At 40.3% G+C, this 18,547-nt stretch overlaps 1 protein-coding gene across 1 annotated transcript in view; it reads left to right on the top strand.

Moving 5' to 3' along the window:
• Positions 1–2,402: 2,402 nt before the first annotated feature.
• LOC138198215 (meiosis inhibitor protein 1) overlaps positions 2,403–18,547 on the top strand; it is a 59,290-nt gene continuing 43,145 nt past the window's right edge. Inside the window, 9 exon segments of the mRNA XM_069149496.1 lie at positions 2,403–2,639; positions 2,804–2,919; positions 5,373–5,423; positions 6,462–6,535; positions 7,954–8,059; positions 13,125–13,334; positions 15,981–16,159; positions 17,810–17,924; positions 18,348–18,467. Coding sequence (XP_069005597.1) covers positions 2,473–2,639; positions 2,804–2,919; positions 5,373–5,423; positions 6,462–6,535; positions 7,954–8,059; positions 13,125–13,334; positions 15,981–16,159; positions 17,810–17,924; positions 18,348–18,467 — 1,138 coding nt within the window. The 5' untranslated portion in view covers positions 2,403–2,472.

Here is an 18,547-nt window from a genome sequence, read left to right as displayed (position 1 = left end):
TTCTTTCAGTCTGTGCAGTTAAATATAACCTACAGGATATTCGCTTGCATTATCTTTGAAAAAAAAAATGGAGTTGATGTTGCCACTACTCTAAAAATCTTTGTCACAGGAGTCAGTCAGTTGTAAATGTTACAGTACTGTGAGCAGAGTGATGATGTGACATTGTGGGTTGAGGGCTGGAAAAAAGGTTCCATTGATACCCCCATTAATGGCTGCTGTATAGGTGGTGGAATATGTTTCATAATCAACACATGAATTGTATGAATTCGTCTAGGGGCTGAAAAGGAAGTGGTTCTCAATAAATGAGGGAAAGACAAAGGACCAGCAGTGATGTCACAAATGTTTGCATGTTAAGTCTCCACTTATGCTTGGACAAGAGCTGCATCTATTTGTATCTGTGCTGCACTGCCCCCTGAAGAACTGTCTGTGTGAAACAGTTGTCAAATAAAGTTGACAGATTGCGTCCCACCTGAGCTGTGAGGAGGGCTCTCTGTCTCTTTTCTGTTGGTATATGTTTCTCTCAGGGGCCAATAAAACTGCACAGACTGATGGATCTACCTCCTGTCCGAGCACAAATGGAGACTTGAGAAATACTTTATCACTGTTTGTCAGAGGTCTGCTCCTCTTCGTAGTCACCCGAAACACGCTTTGACCACTTCCTGCAAACAGTCCCAATGCAGTACACATTGCCTCCCGTATGCTCACAGGAGCCCATCACATTTGTCAGAGTTAAAACATATTGCACATTGAGAAACGATGAGTGATTAGCACACAGCGCTCACATTGTCACAGAGAAACACTGAGAGCTGAGCTGGCTGCACTCCATGTGATGCACTACTTTGATGTGCAGTGAACTCTGTTTAAGGAGAAATAGAAAGAGATTATAAACTGATATGTTGGTAGTAGCTGATACTCGCCCCCACACACCTATCACGTAGCAGCTCAGTTGCCGAGAGGCTTTTGTTGTCATGGCAATAACCAAATTGTGGCTTTCACTGCTAAATGATACTGCAAAATAAACTCATGCACCCCATCATACAGCACACTTGCAGCATATTATTTAGCAATGACATTACTTGGAGGATAAATTGGTGCTGATACATACTTTTTAATATAATCATACTAAAAGATAACATCAGCCAGGCCCCGAAAGATTTTTAAACTTTTGATATCATGGCTGTGTAAATTACTGAAATTATTTCTTTGTATCAACAAGAAAGATAGAAAATTAAATTAATGTAAAACCATGTCATCTACATTTAATAATTAAGGAAATATTTCCACAAGAAGTTTTATAAATATAGGAATATAGGAAATACAGGAAATACAATTTGTAACTTAAAGTGCATTTGAAATAAAACACTTAATCAATAGTTACTTATGGTCTGGTGGAGGTGGCATCCCAGATGCACCATCTTCATTGATTATGAATGGTATGAACATAAAGGCCTATGACAGAAACTGTAATCATAACAGGCTTACCAAATACTTCATAAGAATTCTATTGGCAATCACATTTGGAAGATTAGGCTATATAAACTGGAAAAGATTCAGGCTTTTGTCTCCTTTTGTATTGGTAGCCTACAATAAAAGACATTTATTTCAAACTGATATATTCAGTGCGATTATCTCCAAAAAATATAGATGCAAACTCAAGCTCTTTTTGTGGCGATGAAACATCTATCAGTAACGTATCTCATTACCCTTCAAGATATTATCTGCTACTCTGCTATTAATAGCCTTCGACAAATAATCAGTGACAAATCTGAAAAGAATGTTATCTTTCTTACAGCCCAATGTTTTTTTCCTTTGTAATTTGAAACCACTTATTTCTTCTCACAAACAGTAAGTGAAGTGAAGTAAAGTAAATGCATTAGCGGACGTAAAAAGAAATGTATTTAAACATCTAAAAACCTCTGATGACAAATGAAATGCCTTACTTATAGCCTATAGCCTATTGTATCAATATAATTATTTAATTTTTTTAAACTTAAGTTATTTAAAAAAAATGTTTTTTTTTTCTCATGCATACCTTTATATCATAAAGGTAATATATATATATATGTTAGCAGTTCTCTTAAAAATGTTCCATTACTTACGCTGTGAATTGTAAGCTGTTATACTGTCCAATAAAGTTTTGAGTTTTGACACGCGCTGCTGTTCACGCGCGACCTGAAAGCTAATATTACACCGGATGTTCATCTGCGACATCATTTATTAGTTTAACGGTTACTTCGCTGTATTGGAAAAAAAAAAAGGTATTTTATGTGATAGAACTGGTCGAAACGTCGACATTTTTTTACATAAAACTTAAAAAAAAAAGAAAAAAAAAGAAAAAACATTAACAGCAACTTTGCTGAAGAGGAGCATTTTTTGGGAAAGTTGCAAGTGGTGACGTATGTTTACATTTCCACTCGCGGGGGAGATAACGTAAAGACTTGCTGTTTTGTTTCAACAGGTCAAAGGACCACAATGACCAGCGGGGATATTGTTTATGACAAAGTCCACTTCAGGCACGACCCGAAATGGAGTGGCCGTCTGGGGCCTTCAGAGGGGGGCGGGGTGCTGCTCTGCGTGGCCTGTGTCATTGAAATGATGGAGGCCGAAGATGTCGCGGTGAGGAAGATGAACTCACTGCGGCTCAATGGAGGTTTTGAATGAACCCTTCTACCGTGCACTTTGATCATTTGTCTGGACCTTATGTGTCATCGACCAGGAAATATGTGTGAAAATGCCATTATCCTACTCATTTCCACCACTATGTCTTTCTCCCCCTCTCTGCCGGTGTGATACAGATGGTGAGGAAGTCTTTTGCCTTGTCCGGTATCAGCGGGGTGCTGAAGTGGTCTCCAGGGGCCTTGAGTGAGCTGCTCCGACAGGACCCCGGTGTCTCTCTCCATTTTACAGCTTCGCTGCTGGGTGAGAAGCAGCGCACGCAGCGTGACATTAAGAATCTTAAGGAAGGTCTATGAGAAGCAAACGCTGGACTTTTACACTCGTTATCTCTACTGAGGTGCACATAGTTTCCTTAGTTAGGCTGATCGATGATAATGCGGGCGTGTGTTTGGAAGGTCGATTATTCATCACAAAACAAGAGGCGTCGGCAGAAAGTGTGACAGAGCACATACCGTCCGTTCATTGTTGACCATCACTAAACAGCACGGGTTGTGTGAACATCTTGCTGGCTTGAGTTCGATTGTGTAACATTTACTTTTGTAGGAACTAATCTCCGCTGTGTCAGTCTGCTGTCGTGCTGCTGCTGCAGTCACATTACAGTTTCTCTGCAAGGTCAGACTGAACAATGGAGACAGCTGATTTTATCACATTACCCGAAAAGTAAGATACAGACATTATCACATTGTTCAACAAAGTGCTGTTAAAAAAAAAAAGAAAAAGGATCGACATATGTAATAGAGTTGACCTACGGTTCACTGCTTTTCTTTCATGTTATAAGCTTTATATCAAGAGACGTGTCTGCTGTCTGTGGTGGTTGCATTAAACCAGGACATTGATTTGCTGATGAACTGTGCAGATATTTGGCCCTTTACAAAGTGCTCGGTATTAAACTGGGTCTGGTCCATAAAAGTGATGTTCATTAGTCATGACAGCTGCATTAGATCTGAGATGAAACTGGGTTTCATTTTGTAGTTGAATTAGCAAACAAAAAATATCAACAAAGGCTGCAGTCAAGTGGACAGTTTAGCTGTTGTCAGTTTAATTAGTGTTTCAGATGCTTTTAAGCTCGTATTTTGTGGAAATGATTATTTTTCATACAAAAAAAAAGAAGATTTAGAAGCACAAAATACCAGCTATTCGCACCAAAACACACAAGCTAAATGATGTAATTGAAGAAAACATAATTTGAAAACTGAAAAGATATCCTGACTGTCGTTATTAAAATGTGTTTTTTTTTTTTTTTGTTATATGCTTTTTATACTGTTATAGTCTGAATGATCAACACAATAGATAACAAAATACAGTGATTTATGAGTCTTTGATACATGTTGGATGTATATAAAGTCATAGATATTATGACCACCACCCAGTGCAGCCAAAGACCCTATGAGATCATGCTTTAATATGTCCGAGGAGAGTGTCTTTATTAGCCTTGCGTTGTGGTTGATACTTTACTGCCTGGGCCAGTATATCTTCCTCCTCCCCAACCTGCATTACCGAGTCTTCTGTTGGAGATGTTATGAGAATGACAGGTAAAGACAATTATACCCCAGTGTGTTTTTATGATGCCACGTAATCAGATGATGTCACTGATGCTTCTTCCTCACTGGTCAAATATTAGGTTATTGCAGCCTTTGAGGTCTAATCAAATTAGCCCAGTAAGAGGATATGTGGCAACAAATGGTAAGCTGGTAAAAAGCTCTGACCAATATGACAGGACATTAAAAGAGCCATTACAGTGCTTGTGGGATGGTCTGCTGAGCTGGGCGTCACTATATGCCAATGAGAGCATAATCCAACATGAAATGTGCCTTTGAAACACCACCACACACTGTTTTTTTCTTATCTACATGCTAATAGGATAACATGTACAGACGCAGCCATGGAATTGAGATCATTTCTTACATTACTGCTTTTTTTTTTTTTTTTTTTTTTTTTTTTTTTTTTTTTACTGACCTTTATGACATCCAGCCAAACTAATGCATGGCAGAGTAGATGCAACAGTATGTACACTGCAATCAGTTAGATTTTCACTCCCCTTTAACATTAATCGCCATCTAATCTCTTAAAGTACTTAAAGCACATGCAACGTGCCATATTATTGCACACCGACACCTCAAAAATTGCCTCAATGTTACTACCTATCTTCATCGATCAAAACGCCTCGCTAACTCACAGGATGCTCTTCTAACATTACCTTGATACGACTGTTTGCGTACGCAAAGCCTCCGCAACATGTTGAGAGTGTGCAGTATCTCCGTGGGGTTATCGACTGGCCACCTCCCTTCTTCTGCACCTCGGGAAGGTTTAGCCGCAGTCCTGGCGTCCCAGAACTACTCCCCTCAATACTCACACCCACCACTTCTGCTCCACCTGCTTCACATCTAATTTAATTTGACTTCTGTTTACATACTGTGTTGGATATCTTGTCAAATTTGTGTAAGGTAGAGTAGATGTAACAGTTTGTCACTGTGATTAATTAGATCTCCACTCTCCTCTAACATGAATCATCATCTAATGTCTTTGTAAATTGTATTCTGTTATGTTCTTAACCTACTTTGGTCCCTTTTCCTGTGAGATTATATTCATTTTCTTGCTTTTTTTTTTCTTAATATAACCTTTTGAGATTGTGCCATGCAAGGGGTTTGTGAAGTATGCATTTTAAATCAGGTCTGTCTTCGCTCTGCTGTCCCCAGGGATGCTTCAGACTGTGCAGGACCCAGTCACTCTGGAGAAGGTTGATCAAGGTGAAGAGATGCCTCTTTGTAGTTTTTGGATGACACACACTCACATCCTGCTCACAAACATAGACACACTGTGTGCAGTTCTTATGAGATCACACACATGCTGAGTCGCTCTTTTTCTCTGTTTGTAATTACAGTCATTGCTTGTAACTAAGGTGGTCTTACCTTTACTCATCCTTTTAAAGGCTTAGACTTCATTTGACATGTAGAAAATCTTGTCCTGCTGCATTGTGCACAGCTGAAACAGATTTCTTTTTGTGTTTAATGAACGATTTAAGCAACTATTTGCAGCATTTTCTGGATCCTCAATGTTATCCACTTAGCAAAGTCCCAGTTTGTTTTTTTTAGTACTCAGACAGATTTGGCCCACTGCAGAATTTCAAGATGCTAAAATGTTTTGGTAAATGCAAATGACAGCATGATTTTATGGTCGCTGTCTTAAATCGCCTCGAGGACCACTTTAGCTATAATAGTTATTAAAGTGCTTAAAATCTGACACTGCTTGTGCTCATTGCACAGACAGTGTGTGAAGTGCACATTTTGAAACTCATCTGAGCCCCATAAATAATGCAATCTGTGTGTGAAGAGAAGAAAGACAGAAAACATTTCTAACATCGGCTTAGCGAACGTGTAAAACAGCCAACTTAATGGGAGCTTTGGTTTTAGCTGAGAGGCCCACAAGGATCTTGTCCTTATGGCAATGCCATCTGATGTTATGTCAATGAACACTGTGGTCTGTTTGAAGCATATAATAACATAATAATTCTTCAAGCACCATCACAGTCGCTCACAAGACAAACACTGACTAAATAAAAACCTAAAGAAAAATTGAGAAAAATGAAACTCTGGATTATTTATTAATATTGGAACAATAGATACATTGAACTGTGATTTCGCTTTCTTCTTTCTCACAATAGCAGAGATTTTTCTGCAAAAGCGTGAAACTACTTCACTATGATGTTTATTTCATGAATGCCTCTTTGGTTTCTGTTTGATGTCTGTGTACATGAATACATGTGTGCGTGTGTTTATGTGTGGCAGTGCTGGTACAGCTGCTTTTAGAGCTCCAGAGTGAGTTGTCGTTTCGCTCTGTTTTGGACGAGATACACAAGCAGGTAAGACAAACACACTTGCAGACATATTGGGAAACACGCCCTCTCATTTATACATGCAGGCGCAGGAACATACCCAACATTAACAGCACTTGTGTTACCAACATCACATCCTCCCAGGGCTGTTTAGTAAACAGACGGTGTGCTTGTCTCCCTCTTGCTGCTGGTGTGTCACCTCAGGGGGAGGGGAGAAACATCACTCTGGAGCCGGCGCTGCAGGTGGAAAATGGTAGACTGTGAACGGCAATGATGACAGAGAGGTAGAGCACCAGGCAGGCAGACAGACAGGTCTCATTTATGTCTAGAATAGAGCCTGATTAGATGCCAAAATGTCTCGAAAGAACATTATGGTGAGAATATTGTACTTGAGAAATAAGCAGTTTGTTAAATGAATTAGGGGAATTTGTGTTAAATGAACCTTTTCCAGCCGTGAGGCTCCTCTGGTGAGATCAGGCTGCATCTGGTATTAGGACACAACTCGCCGTAATTTTTCAAAGCCAACTTTAAGAGCAATAACATCAGTGCTTGCTGACTCATCACTGTTTTCATTAGTAAAAACAAAAGGTGAGTTTTTGATCTCACTCTGGCCTGGTGGCCCTTGTGTTTGTTTTAAAAACAATCATCTTTGCCTATATGGCACTGCTGATCTTGTGCTATTATGTAATCCTATGGGCTGTCAAGCTTTATACAAGGGTAATCAAAAAGTTCCCTTACTGGTCCTGTTGTGTGCGAGTGGAGCACAGTACAGTGACATGCACAGAGCAGGCCAGCTGAGGAAGTATTCTAAGTTTTGTTGTCAACATCGACACTTCAGTACACGCGTTTTTGTGTCCACTGGCATGTGCGCATTTACGGTGACACCGTGAACTTGAGCAGAGAGCGGACATCAGACTTTGTGTCAAACTTGGGAACTTGTCACACGGACACTTGACATGATCAGAAAGTCTACAGCAATGAGCCGGGCGAGGTGTTTTGAGTGGGCTCATTTCAAGAAAGGCAGAACGTCACTGTCCAAAACCAAAGAAGGGGCATCAGGTCAGGAGCAACCGGGTGGGTTTTCTTCGACAGTCACCGGGTTGTGCAGCTTGAGGTCGTCTGACTGTCAGCACAGAGTTCTACTGTGATGTTCTGAGGTGTCTGATGGAAAACGTTCAGCGCAAACAACCTGAACTGTGACACGATGGCACTTTAATTCTCCAACCTAGCAACACGCCTGCTCACAGCATGCTGAAAAAGCACAAGTTTCTTGCCCTCAACAACACGATCGTTCCTCCCACCGGGTTTGGCTCCATATAAATTCTTTCTGTTGATTGCACTTCGTAAGGCCAGTATGTGCCTGAGCCGTGTTCATCCACACAGTGCCCTCTACATTGTTGTGTGTGAGACGCTATTGATTATTATTTTTTGCATCCCCTTTCTAGCTGAGTGACCAGCTCGGTGTGAAGCGTTTGCTGCCTACATTCAGCTTCTTGGGGAACCTCATAAAAGCAGTCCCCGATGTGAACTACAGTCTTGTGACTCAGTATGGTGAGACCCTGCAACAGACACTCAGTCACTCAGTTACACCTCCATCTGTCTGTTTCAGTATGCAACAAATGCTGCCACCTCTTTCACGTTTCTCTGGTTTCTCCCTCTGAACAGACACAATTTTCTGCACATTCTCTTCAAAGTCATAATGCTTATCACCGCACTGCGTTTATGTGCTAAACGAGGAGAGTGTCCTTCTTACTGAATCCTAAGTACAATTTCACCAGTTCATCAATGCAAGGCATTTTGTAGAAGTGTGCACTAAAGCTAGTCATTAGATTCATCCTTAAAAGTTTGACTTAAATCTTGAAATGTCGACTTTATTCTTGACATTTAGACTTTATTTATCAAAAACCCTTCGTCCTCTTAATGTGGCTCGAATAGGCTTTACAACCTGAAGCTGAATCCCTTTCAACTGTAAACGTGCTGCCCTGCAGCAGACCACTACCACTGACCTTGTGTAGCAAAGACATCAATTTCCCTTTGGGGATGTGTAGACTATCCACAAAAAACTGTGGCACAGGTCAGTTCAGGTCAAATTTAATAATGCAGTTGAACAAGATCAGGTCAGGTTTCAGGTAGCTCATGATGCCGTCACATCTCTTTATTTTTTTTGTCTTGACCACGGCATCAGAAAAGAAATGAAATAAAAAATGTAAGCCAGGTCCAGGAAATATGTTAGAAATAAAATCTCAAATGGAAGATAACGATATGAAAAACTTTTTTCTCTCAACACAAGAAAAGCCACAATTCAATTGACCTTTTCAACAGAGCTTTTGAATTGTATCTCAAATGTGTAAAACTATTCTTACTGTGTCCGCTTTAAAAACAGTGTTTCACATGCTGAACCGGACTCCACTGCCTGTACCTCTGAGAAATGAAAGAAAAAGAAGTCACAAGACTGTATCTTTCATATCCTTTCCCCTAAACTTTCTCAATTCAATTTCTCTCGGTGTTATGACCTTTTCAGTTGCTCTCCGGCTGCACTGAGATAACCGTACTTAAAATTCTATCTGCATAGGCAATCCCACACCACCAGCACCTGCTGCAGGTTTTCAAAAAAGCTACAAATACAAGTTCATCCAGCTTTTTCTCTGGAACTCCCCATACACAGCATATGGTTATATTTATATCTCAGTACATGTGTAATATAGTGAGGCAGAACAATAGTGCACCTCACCAGCCCTCCCACACACAACTGCTGATTTCATCTCTGCTACAACCACCTGGACGATGCCTGCCTACTCACTGGACCATCTCACCACATTGTTTGATGGGAAATTGTTAATCACTTACACCTGTGTGTGTGTGTGTGTGTGTGTGTGTGTGTGTGTGTGTGTGTGTGTGTGTGTGTGTGTGTGTGTTTGCTTCATGCCTGAGCACTTACACGAAACGAGCAGGAATTGTAGTTTCTCTGCTATGCTGTGTGCGTCCTCCTCCCATGTATTTTCATGAGTTTTACAAGCTCCCCCGAGCAGCTGCAGGTTGCGGTGGGTTGTTGCGATGCTGATGCAAGATGTGGGCTGCCATTATTGACTGTGTGTGTCTGTCTGTGGACTGTCACTCAACAAGTCTCGGTGGAGCTGTTTGGACTAACGACAACAGCGCAGCAATGACAACACGAGCCCAGAGCGCCCAACAGATTTCGCTCTCTCTCCGACTCACTGTCAACTAACTGATTAACCCCTCTGTTTTTCTCACCGCTTCACTTTTCTCTGCCCGAATCAGTCTTTTATTTTTCTCTTTATCTTTCTCAACCCTCTTGTTTCTGCGCTGCTGGTGTCGTACTCCCCCGGGTCCTGACTGAAGAGTGGATACAGATGAAATGAGGGAAGCAGGGAGCACACATGAAGCACTGATGAGATAAAGAAAGAGGAAGGCAGACAAAGATAATGAGGAGCATAAGGGGAGGACAATAGTACATGCTTCAGTGTTTCTCACAGGTTAAGATGATCACAAATCCAAAATTAAGTTAAGTGTTAAGTGATTGAGGACATAACTTCTCTAATAGGGCTACACATTAATGCAGCATTTGGCATTTCAGCTTTACGCAGTAAAGTTTTGTTGATCGTTGCACCTTTCACAGAGCAAATATCACAAAAGCCTTGTTCAGACTGAGCCCAGATGTGTTTTTTTGTCATATGCAGATTGATGTTTGAAAATCTGGACAGCAAAAAACTACATGAAATGCATTTTTCAAAAACCGGATACAAACCACATTTGGAGGTGTTTTGAAATGCAATTCTGATCAGACTTCTACAGATGCATCGATTTCTTGCATCACTTGCAACGCTACACTGAGACAGCGTCATTTTGAGAGTGACAGAGAGAGCAGAGTATTTGCTCCCAGCAGCAGAGCGCTATCAGAGAGTGGAGATTTTGCCACTATAGAGGACAATGACGACAACAACAGTTGTCTGCTGCCACTTTCATGCCAGCTGCTTCAGCGTTGGAAAACCACGTCACCAGTGTAGCTGTGCGTATATCGTTACCACAGCAACCCCTTACAGATAGGTTGGTGATGTCTGGATACACCAAATCTAATCTGCTCACTTACAAATAACAGTGCAGATAGTCTGTCCTAAAGATCTGATTTGAGAGACAAATCCAATTTGCCTGCAGTCTGAATAAAGCCAAAGTGCCTCACAAGAATAAGATGGTAAAAAAAATGATAATGATAAAATTATGATAGAATGTTCATTATAAAACAGCAAAAATCAGGAACAACAATGCACAAAAATTACAACTACTAGATGATAGGGATCAAAAGAAAGGAATACATGAGTCTTTAGCTGCCTTTTAAAAGCTTCAACAGAGAATGCAGATTGTGAAGAGCCTTCCACAGTGTTGACCTTTTGTTTTTAGTTTAGAGTAAGGGAGAACCTGTAAACTCAGGTCTGTAATATCTATGCAGAAATTTTGAAGACATGCAAACACACAAAAATAATAAATAATAAAATGTTTGCCTTGAGGAGGATGAATTTTGGTGGCTCGAACAAATATACTTTCTGTGTAGACACTGGAAGCTGGAAGAGTGAAAAGCCAAAGATCAAGGCAAAAGCGAGGATTGCAGAACAGAGAAATCCCATTGAAAGTAGATCATAAGAGGAGCAGCGTGGTAGTTCAGAGAACACAGCGTCACAGTGGGACAACAAAACAGCAACCGAGGTTGGTTTTCTCTCTCAAAACATGCCCTAAAAAGCGTCACATCTTTTTTGGGGGGGTTTCTCTTTGTTATGCCTACCTGTGTGTTTGCGTCATAAAAAGGTGGCATTAAACAACAGGAAGACTTTTATGTTCCACCTATTCTTCAACCACTCATGTTTTGTTCATTACATTTCCACCATGTGTCTGTGGAGGGTTTCCCTCCTCCCCTCCTTCACTCTCTCCTTCTCTCTTAATGCCCGGCTCTCATCTTGGACGTCTCATATATTTTGGTTCAATCAAACATGTCTGGGAGTCTCTCCTGCCTCACACGGGTTTTGATGTGCTTCACAGAGCAGCCATGCTCGGGCTCAGCTCTCCTACTATGTCAACTCGTTTCTCTCTCTCTCTCCATGTGTTCCTCTGTCTTCTACCACGTCCAGCGCTGCCGTGCTCTTTTAACACTGTTTATCCCTCAGATTCACTACGTTGTACAATATGTCTTCAAATTTGATTCTCTTTCCTCTTTGTAGCCACATTTGTGTCTTCGTCCGTCTGCCCTTCCATCATGTGTACGACTGTGCCAGCGTTTTCTTCATTATCTTTGAAATACAAAAATTAGTAACAGACATCCTCAACTATATCGTTTTTAATGTTTTTTATGTTTTTTTTTATTAGGTCATTTATGCATAGATGATACATTAGCTAAAGTATTTCCTGCACACCTGCCTTAATTAAAGTGTCCATTGTCTAGGGCTAATCACCAAACGAAGACCACCGTCGCTGAAAGTTTCTCTAATTGCAGATAGATCAATACACTTACGCTCTATTAATGGGACTTGATGACAGCCGTCTTGTCTCAAAGTATAAAGCCAATACATTTAGTTTCCTAAGAAGTGAGAGGACTGGTGAATTTCACCTTTTGTCTTGCTGGATACTCTTAATTGTTTAGAAAATATAAACATCTTCAGGTTTGTATTGTGGTTTATTGTCAGTGTGAGTTTATATATTGTACAGCTTGTCTGGGCATTTTGGGGCTAAAAATGAGTCACAGATAATGTTTCAAAGACTCCCATGTTTTTCTAAAGTTCAGGGTAATTGAATGTAAATGCACTCAAACACTGTGTGCAACGACGGCTGTCTCTCTATGTACAGTATATATGGATAACTCCTCTTTCTCCCTCTTGGTCTCCTCCCCTCTGTTTTTGTGAGTATCTGAGCTTGTCTCTCTTCCTACATCTGTGTTCCTCTCTCCCACGCTGGCGTTCTGTCTCGCTCTACCTCGTGTCCCCCGTCTGTCTGTCTCCCTCTTGTGAATCTGAATCATGTTTTTTGTCACACACAGCGAGACCTGGGAGTCCCTAGCTTCTGTCTGCAAGAAACAATTCTCCTATGTATTTTTTTTTCATCTCCCCTCTTTCTCTTTCCTGCCATTTTACTCCACTCGCTCTCTCGCCAACAGAAAATCGTCAATGTTTTTATCGTCACTGCAACTTTCACTCCAATGCTGTCTCAAACACTGTCACAGCTGAAAGTTTAAGCTCAGCTTAACTTTTTCCCCAGCAGTTCAATCCTCTCTCACGTTGTCATCTCACTGTCCCTGTTGTTGTTTAGCTTTGCTTCTGTCACGATATCATGTTTACCTCTCCTCCGGGGTCTTTGTCTGTCTCATGTGATTTTCTCTTACTTTTTTGCACACAGACCGAAGGCCTTTCTTGATAATTGGATTTTCTTATAGTATCTCTTGAGACACCTGACTAATTTAAGCACACGTTATGTGATGTGATGTGTTGCATTTATATATGTAATATTCATTGGTTGCTGTTGAACTGACCCCTTTTTTTGATTGATTATCTGTCCACTTTTTTTTTTATTCTGGCTAAATATTTGTCCTCATCAGTTTCCCCCCTCTGTCCACCAGTGCCCCTGCTGGACCACCTGTGCTCCGCCTTGCTCTACCCAGATGAAGTGTTGAAGACTTCAGTAGTCTACGTGTGGCTCCAGCTGTTCGGGACACCTCGAGGTTCGGCAGCACAGTCTTTGCCAGTTGCCATCAGGGACAGATTGTGCATCCTGTTGCTGCAGACTTTAGCCAATGCCAGCTCCCCACAGCTCATCCGAAATTGTGTCGGTGAGAAACGTATCTCTCAGGTTTATCAGTTTTATTTTATTTTTTTTAATAACAAAGAACGATGAACTAGGTTGAATGAAGTAAGAGAAGATGTTGACAAAATAGTAATTGATGAGTAATATCAAAGGGCTCTTAGAAATTTCTAAATATTCATGCATTAAACAGATAAATATGAAGGATCAATAATTCCAATGATTTTATACCAAGGTAGCCAGAATATCTTTTAAAATTACATATATTATTAGTTGCATTTAGATTTATTAAGCGCAAATTAACTTGATCCTTAAAGTAATTATATTTTAATTTAAACCTTCATTGCAGGATGTTTGTCTCCTTCTGCCAGCGACTGTTAGAGCTACACACTTTGCTGATTAGTGACAGGAATGACTTGCAATTTATTCCAAGAAGCATTAAGGTGTCTTTGAGCTTTTTCAGCCAGCCATGGAGGATGAAGTAGGACACTTTGAATCTTCAGTCATTTACACAACGTGTTAAGAAATGACCAATGTGAATGGGAACTGATAGAGAAGCCAACACTTAAAATGGAAAACAAAAAAGTTTGTCACACCCTTCTGCTTTAGTTACTTTAAGAAAATTCTACTACTTTGTCAGGTTTATTAATGTCAAAATCAAGTTTTTTTTCTTTCCTGAATAGCCTAAATCTTCTTAAGGGTGAGGCTCGATGGAAGAAGAGGAGGAATTATACTGAGATGAAAGAGGGTTGCTATCTTGCTGGAGTTGCTATCTTGTATGACAAGAAGCTCTCCTGTGTGCGCTTTGGTGATAACCAGAATGGAGGTCTACGCTTGGTGCAGAGGAGTTGTTGAAAATACAACAGATGAATTATCTTGTAGAAATGTAACATTGTTATATCACTGCGTTAACCAGGGAGAGAAGTGTGATGCACAGGGAGAGATGTGCAAGGATGGTTTACATCAGTGTTTAGAGTAAACACAGTTAAGCTGTTGCTGTTGTTGTTATTAGTTTAATATCAATAAGCGCACACTCTCTAGCCCCGATGATAACAGCAACATGGTGAGAGGAACAGGATTATTATTAGTTTTCTTTAGTGCTGTACTGTATAAAGATTATTGAAGACATTGTACTTTTCTTCATGTTTAAAAATTAACTCGTGTTTTCGCTTTATTACTTTGTTCCCTGATGGTGGCAATGGAAAAGAAAATCCCAGCTGTGCATGTATTTGTCTTAACAGCTATTAACTTAAATCAGTTTGCACTTTTTAAAAGGCATCATGAGGGGTCTGTTTGGACTCATTTGCGTTGGTGCTCATCAGCATAATACTATGACTCTTTGATTTTGGGCACTCAGCCTCATTTGCTAATGTTTATTACAAATGATTAATGTATCGGTTTTTTTTAATACTGTGTTCTGTTTTCTCCCCGTTAGGATTGTGTTCAAATGATTAGGACTTAATATGAGCCTATTTTTCAGCGCTTTATAAGAAATGGCAACACCTTACAAGTTGAGATGATCATATTTTATTCATGCTATTAATTGGCAAGTTCCATTTTGCTTTTCATGATTACAAATTAATGCACATTGTGAAGAATTCCTCATTCGACAAGGGATTTTATTATGACAAAATATATTATTAAGTACATGTTATTGAAAGAATCTGTTGTGGTATGTGAAACCGATTGGTTCACTTGGAGATGAAGGAAGGATGCAAGCTGGAGTATTTAAGGTGTTGACAGTGATGCTATAGGGAATATTGGTGTACCTCTCACACCAAATCGTTAAAAACAAACAAACAAAGCACACAATAAACAACCATTTGTAACCTTGTTTATTCTCTATATCCCACATGGGCAATATATGGCCTGAGGGCCCGAACTGGCCTGAGGACCATCTCAATCCAGTCTGTGACGTCCTCCGAGGAAAACAAAGCAACCCCTAAAAAAATTCTATAAATGGCTGCATTACATGAATTAATATTGAGGTGAATCACTCCATGAATGAATCAGGATAGTAATATTTAATTTCATTCAAAAGTTGTGTCATACAGACATGGCTGCTCCTCAAATACATTAATGAGGTGATCGTCTCTTTCTACTGTCCAAAACTCTTCTTCGCTTTGAGCTGATTGGATGTTGAAAGAGGTGACAGGTCTGACGTTCTAAAACTGCCCAATGCAGAGTTGACGAGTTGAGTCGTAGGTGACGCCATCAGCTGGCTGGCTAGGGGAGCTGAGACAATCCAGTTCACAAATTTCTATCTGAACTTGGCTTTGCGGTAAATATTATACTTTGATAATTGTAAAACAGTCTGCCTTGAGTTCATATTTATAGCATTATGCAATGTTCTTGTTCTTTGAAACAAGGACTGGCAGATAGCCTTTTGTAAAGCAATTTGTGTTGTTATCCAAATGAATGTAGCTTAACATAATCCACCACTATTGATTTGATGTTTCAATTCAATTGTTTTCTGTGTGGTACTTTATCTAAATCAGGATGACCCTCTGGAAAAACATGTAGCCCACCCCTCCTTCATATGGATTTATCTATCCCCACACCATGTCTCAGACTTACTAATGTGTTAGTATTTGTACGTATGTGTTTTTTTGGTTGTTTTTTTTTAAACCATGCCATCAGTATGCGTTTATTCATCTGGTGTTTCATCTGTTAGGTCTGCTGCAGCAGCTCGTGAAGCTGGGCGAGGCCGTGTCAGTTCTGATGAACAGCCCAGGCAGTCAGATCATGCGCGATGAGACCCAGGACTTCGCCGCCGACAACAGCCAGATCCTCAGCCAGAACCAAGAGCAACAGCCCCCTGACCACTGCCCTCTGCCTCTCATACTGAAAAAGGTCTCTGTCTAAACATCCTGCTCCCAACACCAAGTCCTACATTCTGGCACTGACGACAATCATAACAAGAACTTCTAATCCTGGATTAATGTGCCTTTGAATAGGGATTCAGGGGGGTTTTGCGCTGGACAAATATTTATACTTCGTGTCTGGGAAACCTACGTGTAGATTACATCTCGTTAGATTTTCTCAGTGATGACTCACATTACAGCACAGCTCATGACGTTAGGAGGTCTGTGTAAATCCCCAGTGTGATGTGTTGCCATCAAATTTAACTCCCAACTAAATAATGACCTGAATCTCACAATTCCTCTCCCAAAACATAAGTAATCCTACCAAATACATCGACTGAATGTAATCATGCAGAAATTTAAGAAAACTACAGAGAAAGTGGGGCAAAAAAAACACTCAATTGCTTTTTAAATTTTAAAGACAAATCGCAGTTTTAATGATGTCTACACTTAACTAAAAATTGCAAACTCTACTTGCTCTACTTGTTTCACACTATAACATGGGAGTATAAAACAATTTAATTAGAGTCAATTGCAAATGGCTTAATTTATTCCCCTAATTTTTTATCTTGTGCCTTGTTTTGTAGTTAATCTTGGTGCTAAATACCGTTGCAGACAGCATGTTAATTCTGTCCAAGCTCTTATGCTAAGTCTTCATCTCATCTTACTTTTGCATCACTGCCCCCTAATAGTTCCTTACATTAATCACATTAACCTTACTAATGAAGTCAAATCATGTTGCATAACAAAATGTGTATTGGTTACGTCGGTCCACAGCGCAACACATTTTAGTTTCACAATAATGGTTTTAAAATTGTTAGATGCCCATGTGTTACTTGGACTCCCACTTAAGGTCCTGGGAGATTGTGGATCCCAGAAACCTGAAGGTTTCCACAGCAGACACGGTGTTATTGAGGATGGTGATGGGGGGCGAGGGGAGGGGGTCCTCTTGAAGTTAAGATAAATATGTATCTCACATACTTGAACGCTGATCTCGTGGGTGTTTGATCAATTCAACCATCCCCAACCTACTGACTATACAGACGTTGTCACTCTTTATAATCATTATTTACAACGTAGGCTTCTCACAATTTTGGAGTTGTTATTGTGAAACTGATACGTTTTTCTCTGTGGACCGCGAGAGGCTGAGTTGCTTCAAATGATGACAAACATGGACTAATGTTAAAGCAAGTGCACTAGTGCTTTTTTAATATTTGGGGTGAAGGCGTAAGATTGAAACGATGTTGACAACACTGTGATGGCCTCCTACGTATAATCTCTATTTAGTCCATGTCTTTGTGGCACAGGCATTTCCTAAAGGAGTTTACGATGGTCATAAAATCACTCAGATATATCAATCAATATGCCGTGCCTGCTGGCTCACGGCGCTGATAATTGACAGCCCTTTAACGCATTCAATACAAACTATCAAACAAACTGTGCAGCTCACAGGCGATGTACTGCAGATGAGAACCAGACGGTAAAATGTTGCTTCATCTTTACTTTACTTTTACTAGTCAGTCTTTACTTTATGTACGTCAGTCCTTAAACAGTGTGGAAGTCTGCACATTATTTGAGAACCGTGTGTCTTCAGCTTAATGGAGGATTGAAACAAAGCCCATAACGTGTGTCTTTTCAGTTGCTGCTGAGTGGTGACGAGGCGCTGCAGGTGACCAGTTCTAAGTGTATTGCATCCGTTCTGGTTCATTCCCCCAGTCAGTACAGTGCTCCCTTCATCAAGGCTGATGTACCTGGTAACACGCACATGCAGACACACAAACACTGGGATATGCTAGCTATTCAAGTTGCTGCCTTTGATTTGCCTGCTACAAATAATTCCCTCTCCTGTGTTTCCTTTTGACTCCCTCTCTTTGTCTAAATGTGTGCTCTTGCTGATTCTGTCTGTTTGTTAATTCACCTCATCTTTCATTCCCGGTTGTTATGTTTTTATTCTACTGTAGTGATTCTTCTTGTATTTCTCTCTCGCCTCAGAATTTCAGATGAAGAGGTTTTCTATAAAGGATATTTCCATAATTTTTGGTGTACCACATGATAAATGTGCAAGAAATCATTCCCCTGTTTTGGAGGTGGCATGGTGATGCTATGCACGACTTTTTTTTTAGTGTTCCCTGTTCTCGCAACTTCATTTGTTAACTTCATTTGTCCATCCTTCACAGAGTTTCTGTTTGACCGTCTGGCCTGTAGTAGTAGTGAGGTGCTGCTTTGGTGTGTCTACAGCTGTTTGGTGTTACTAACGAAGGACCCACTCTTCTTCTCCCAGTGTCACTCTGTCTATGGTAAGAGCCGAGACTGTTTATAAAGATGGAGGATGTGTTGCCACTTCCTCACACTGTACAAAAAGTGAAATCCAAAGTAT

The sequence above is a fragment of the Embiotoca jacksoni genome, unplaced genomic scaffold (assembly GCF_022577435.1).
Source record: "Embiotoca jacksoni isolate LCO1_2020_lvr unplaced genomic scaffold, fEmbJac1.0.p SCAF_15, whole genome shotgun sequence".
Classification (NCBI taxonomy): domain Eukaryota; kingdom Metazoa; phylum Chordata; class Actinopteri; family Embiotocidae; genus Embiotoca; species Embiotoca jacksoni.
This window is presented reverse-complemented; position numbering and strand designations above follow the sequence as displayed.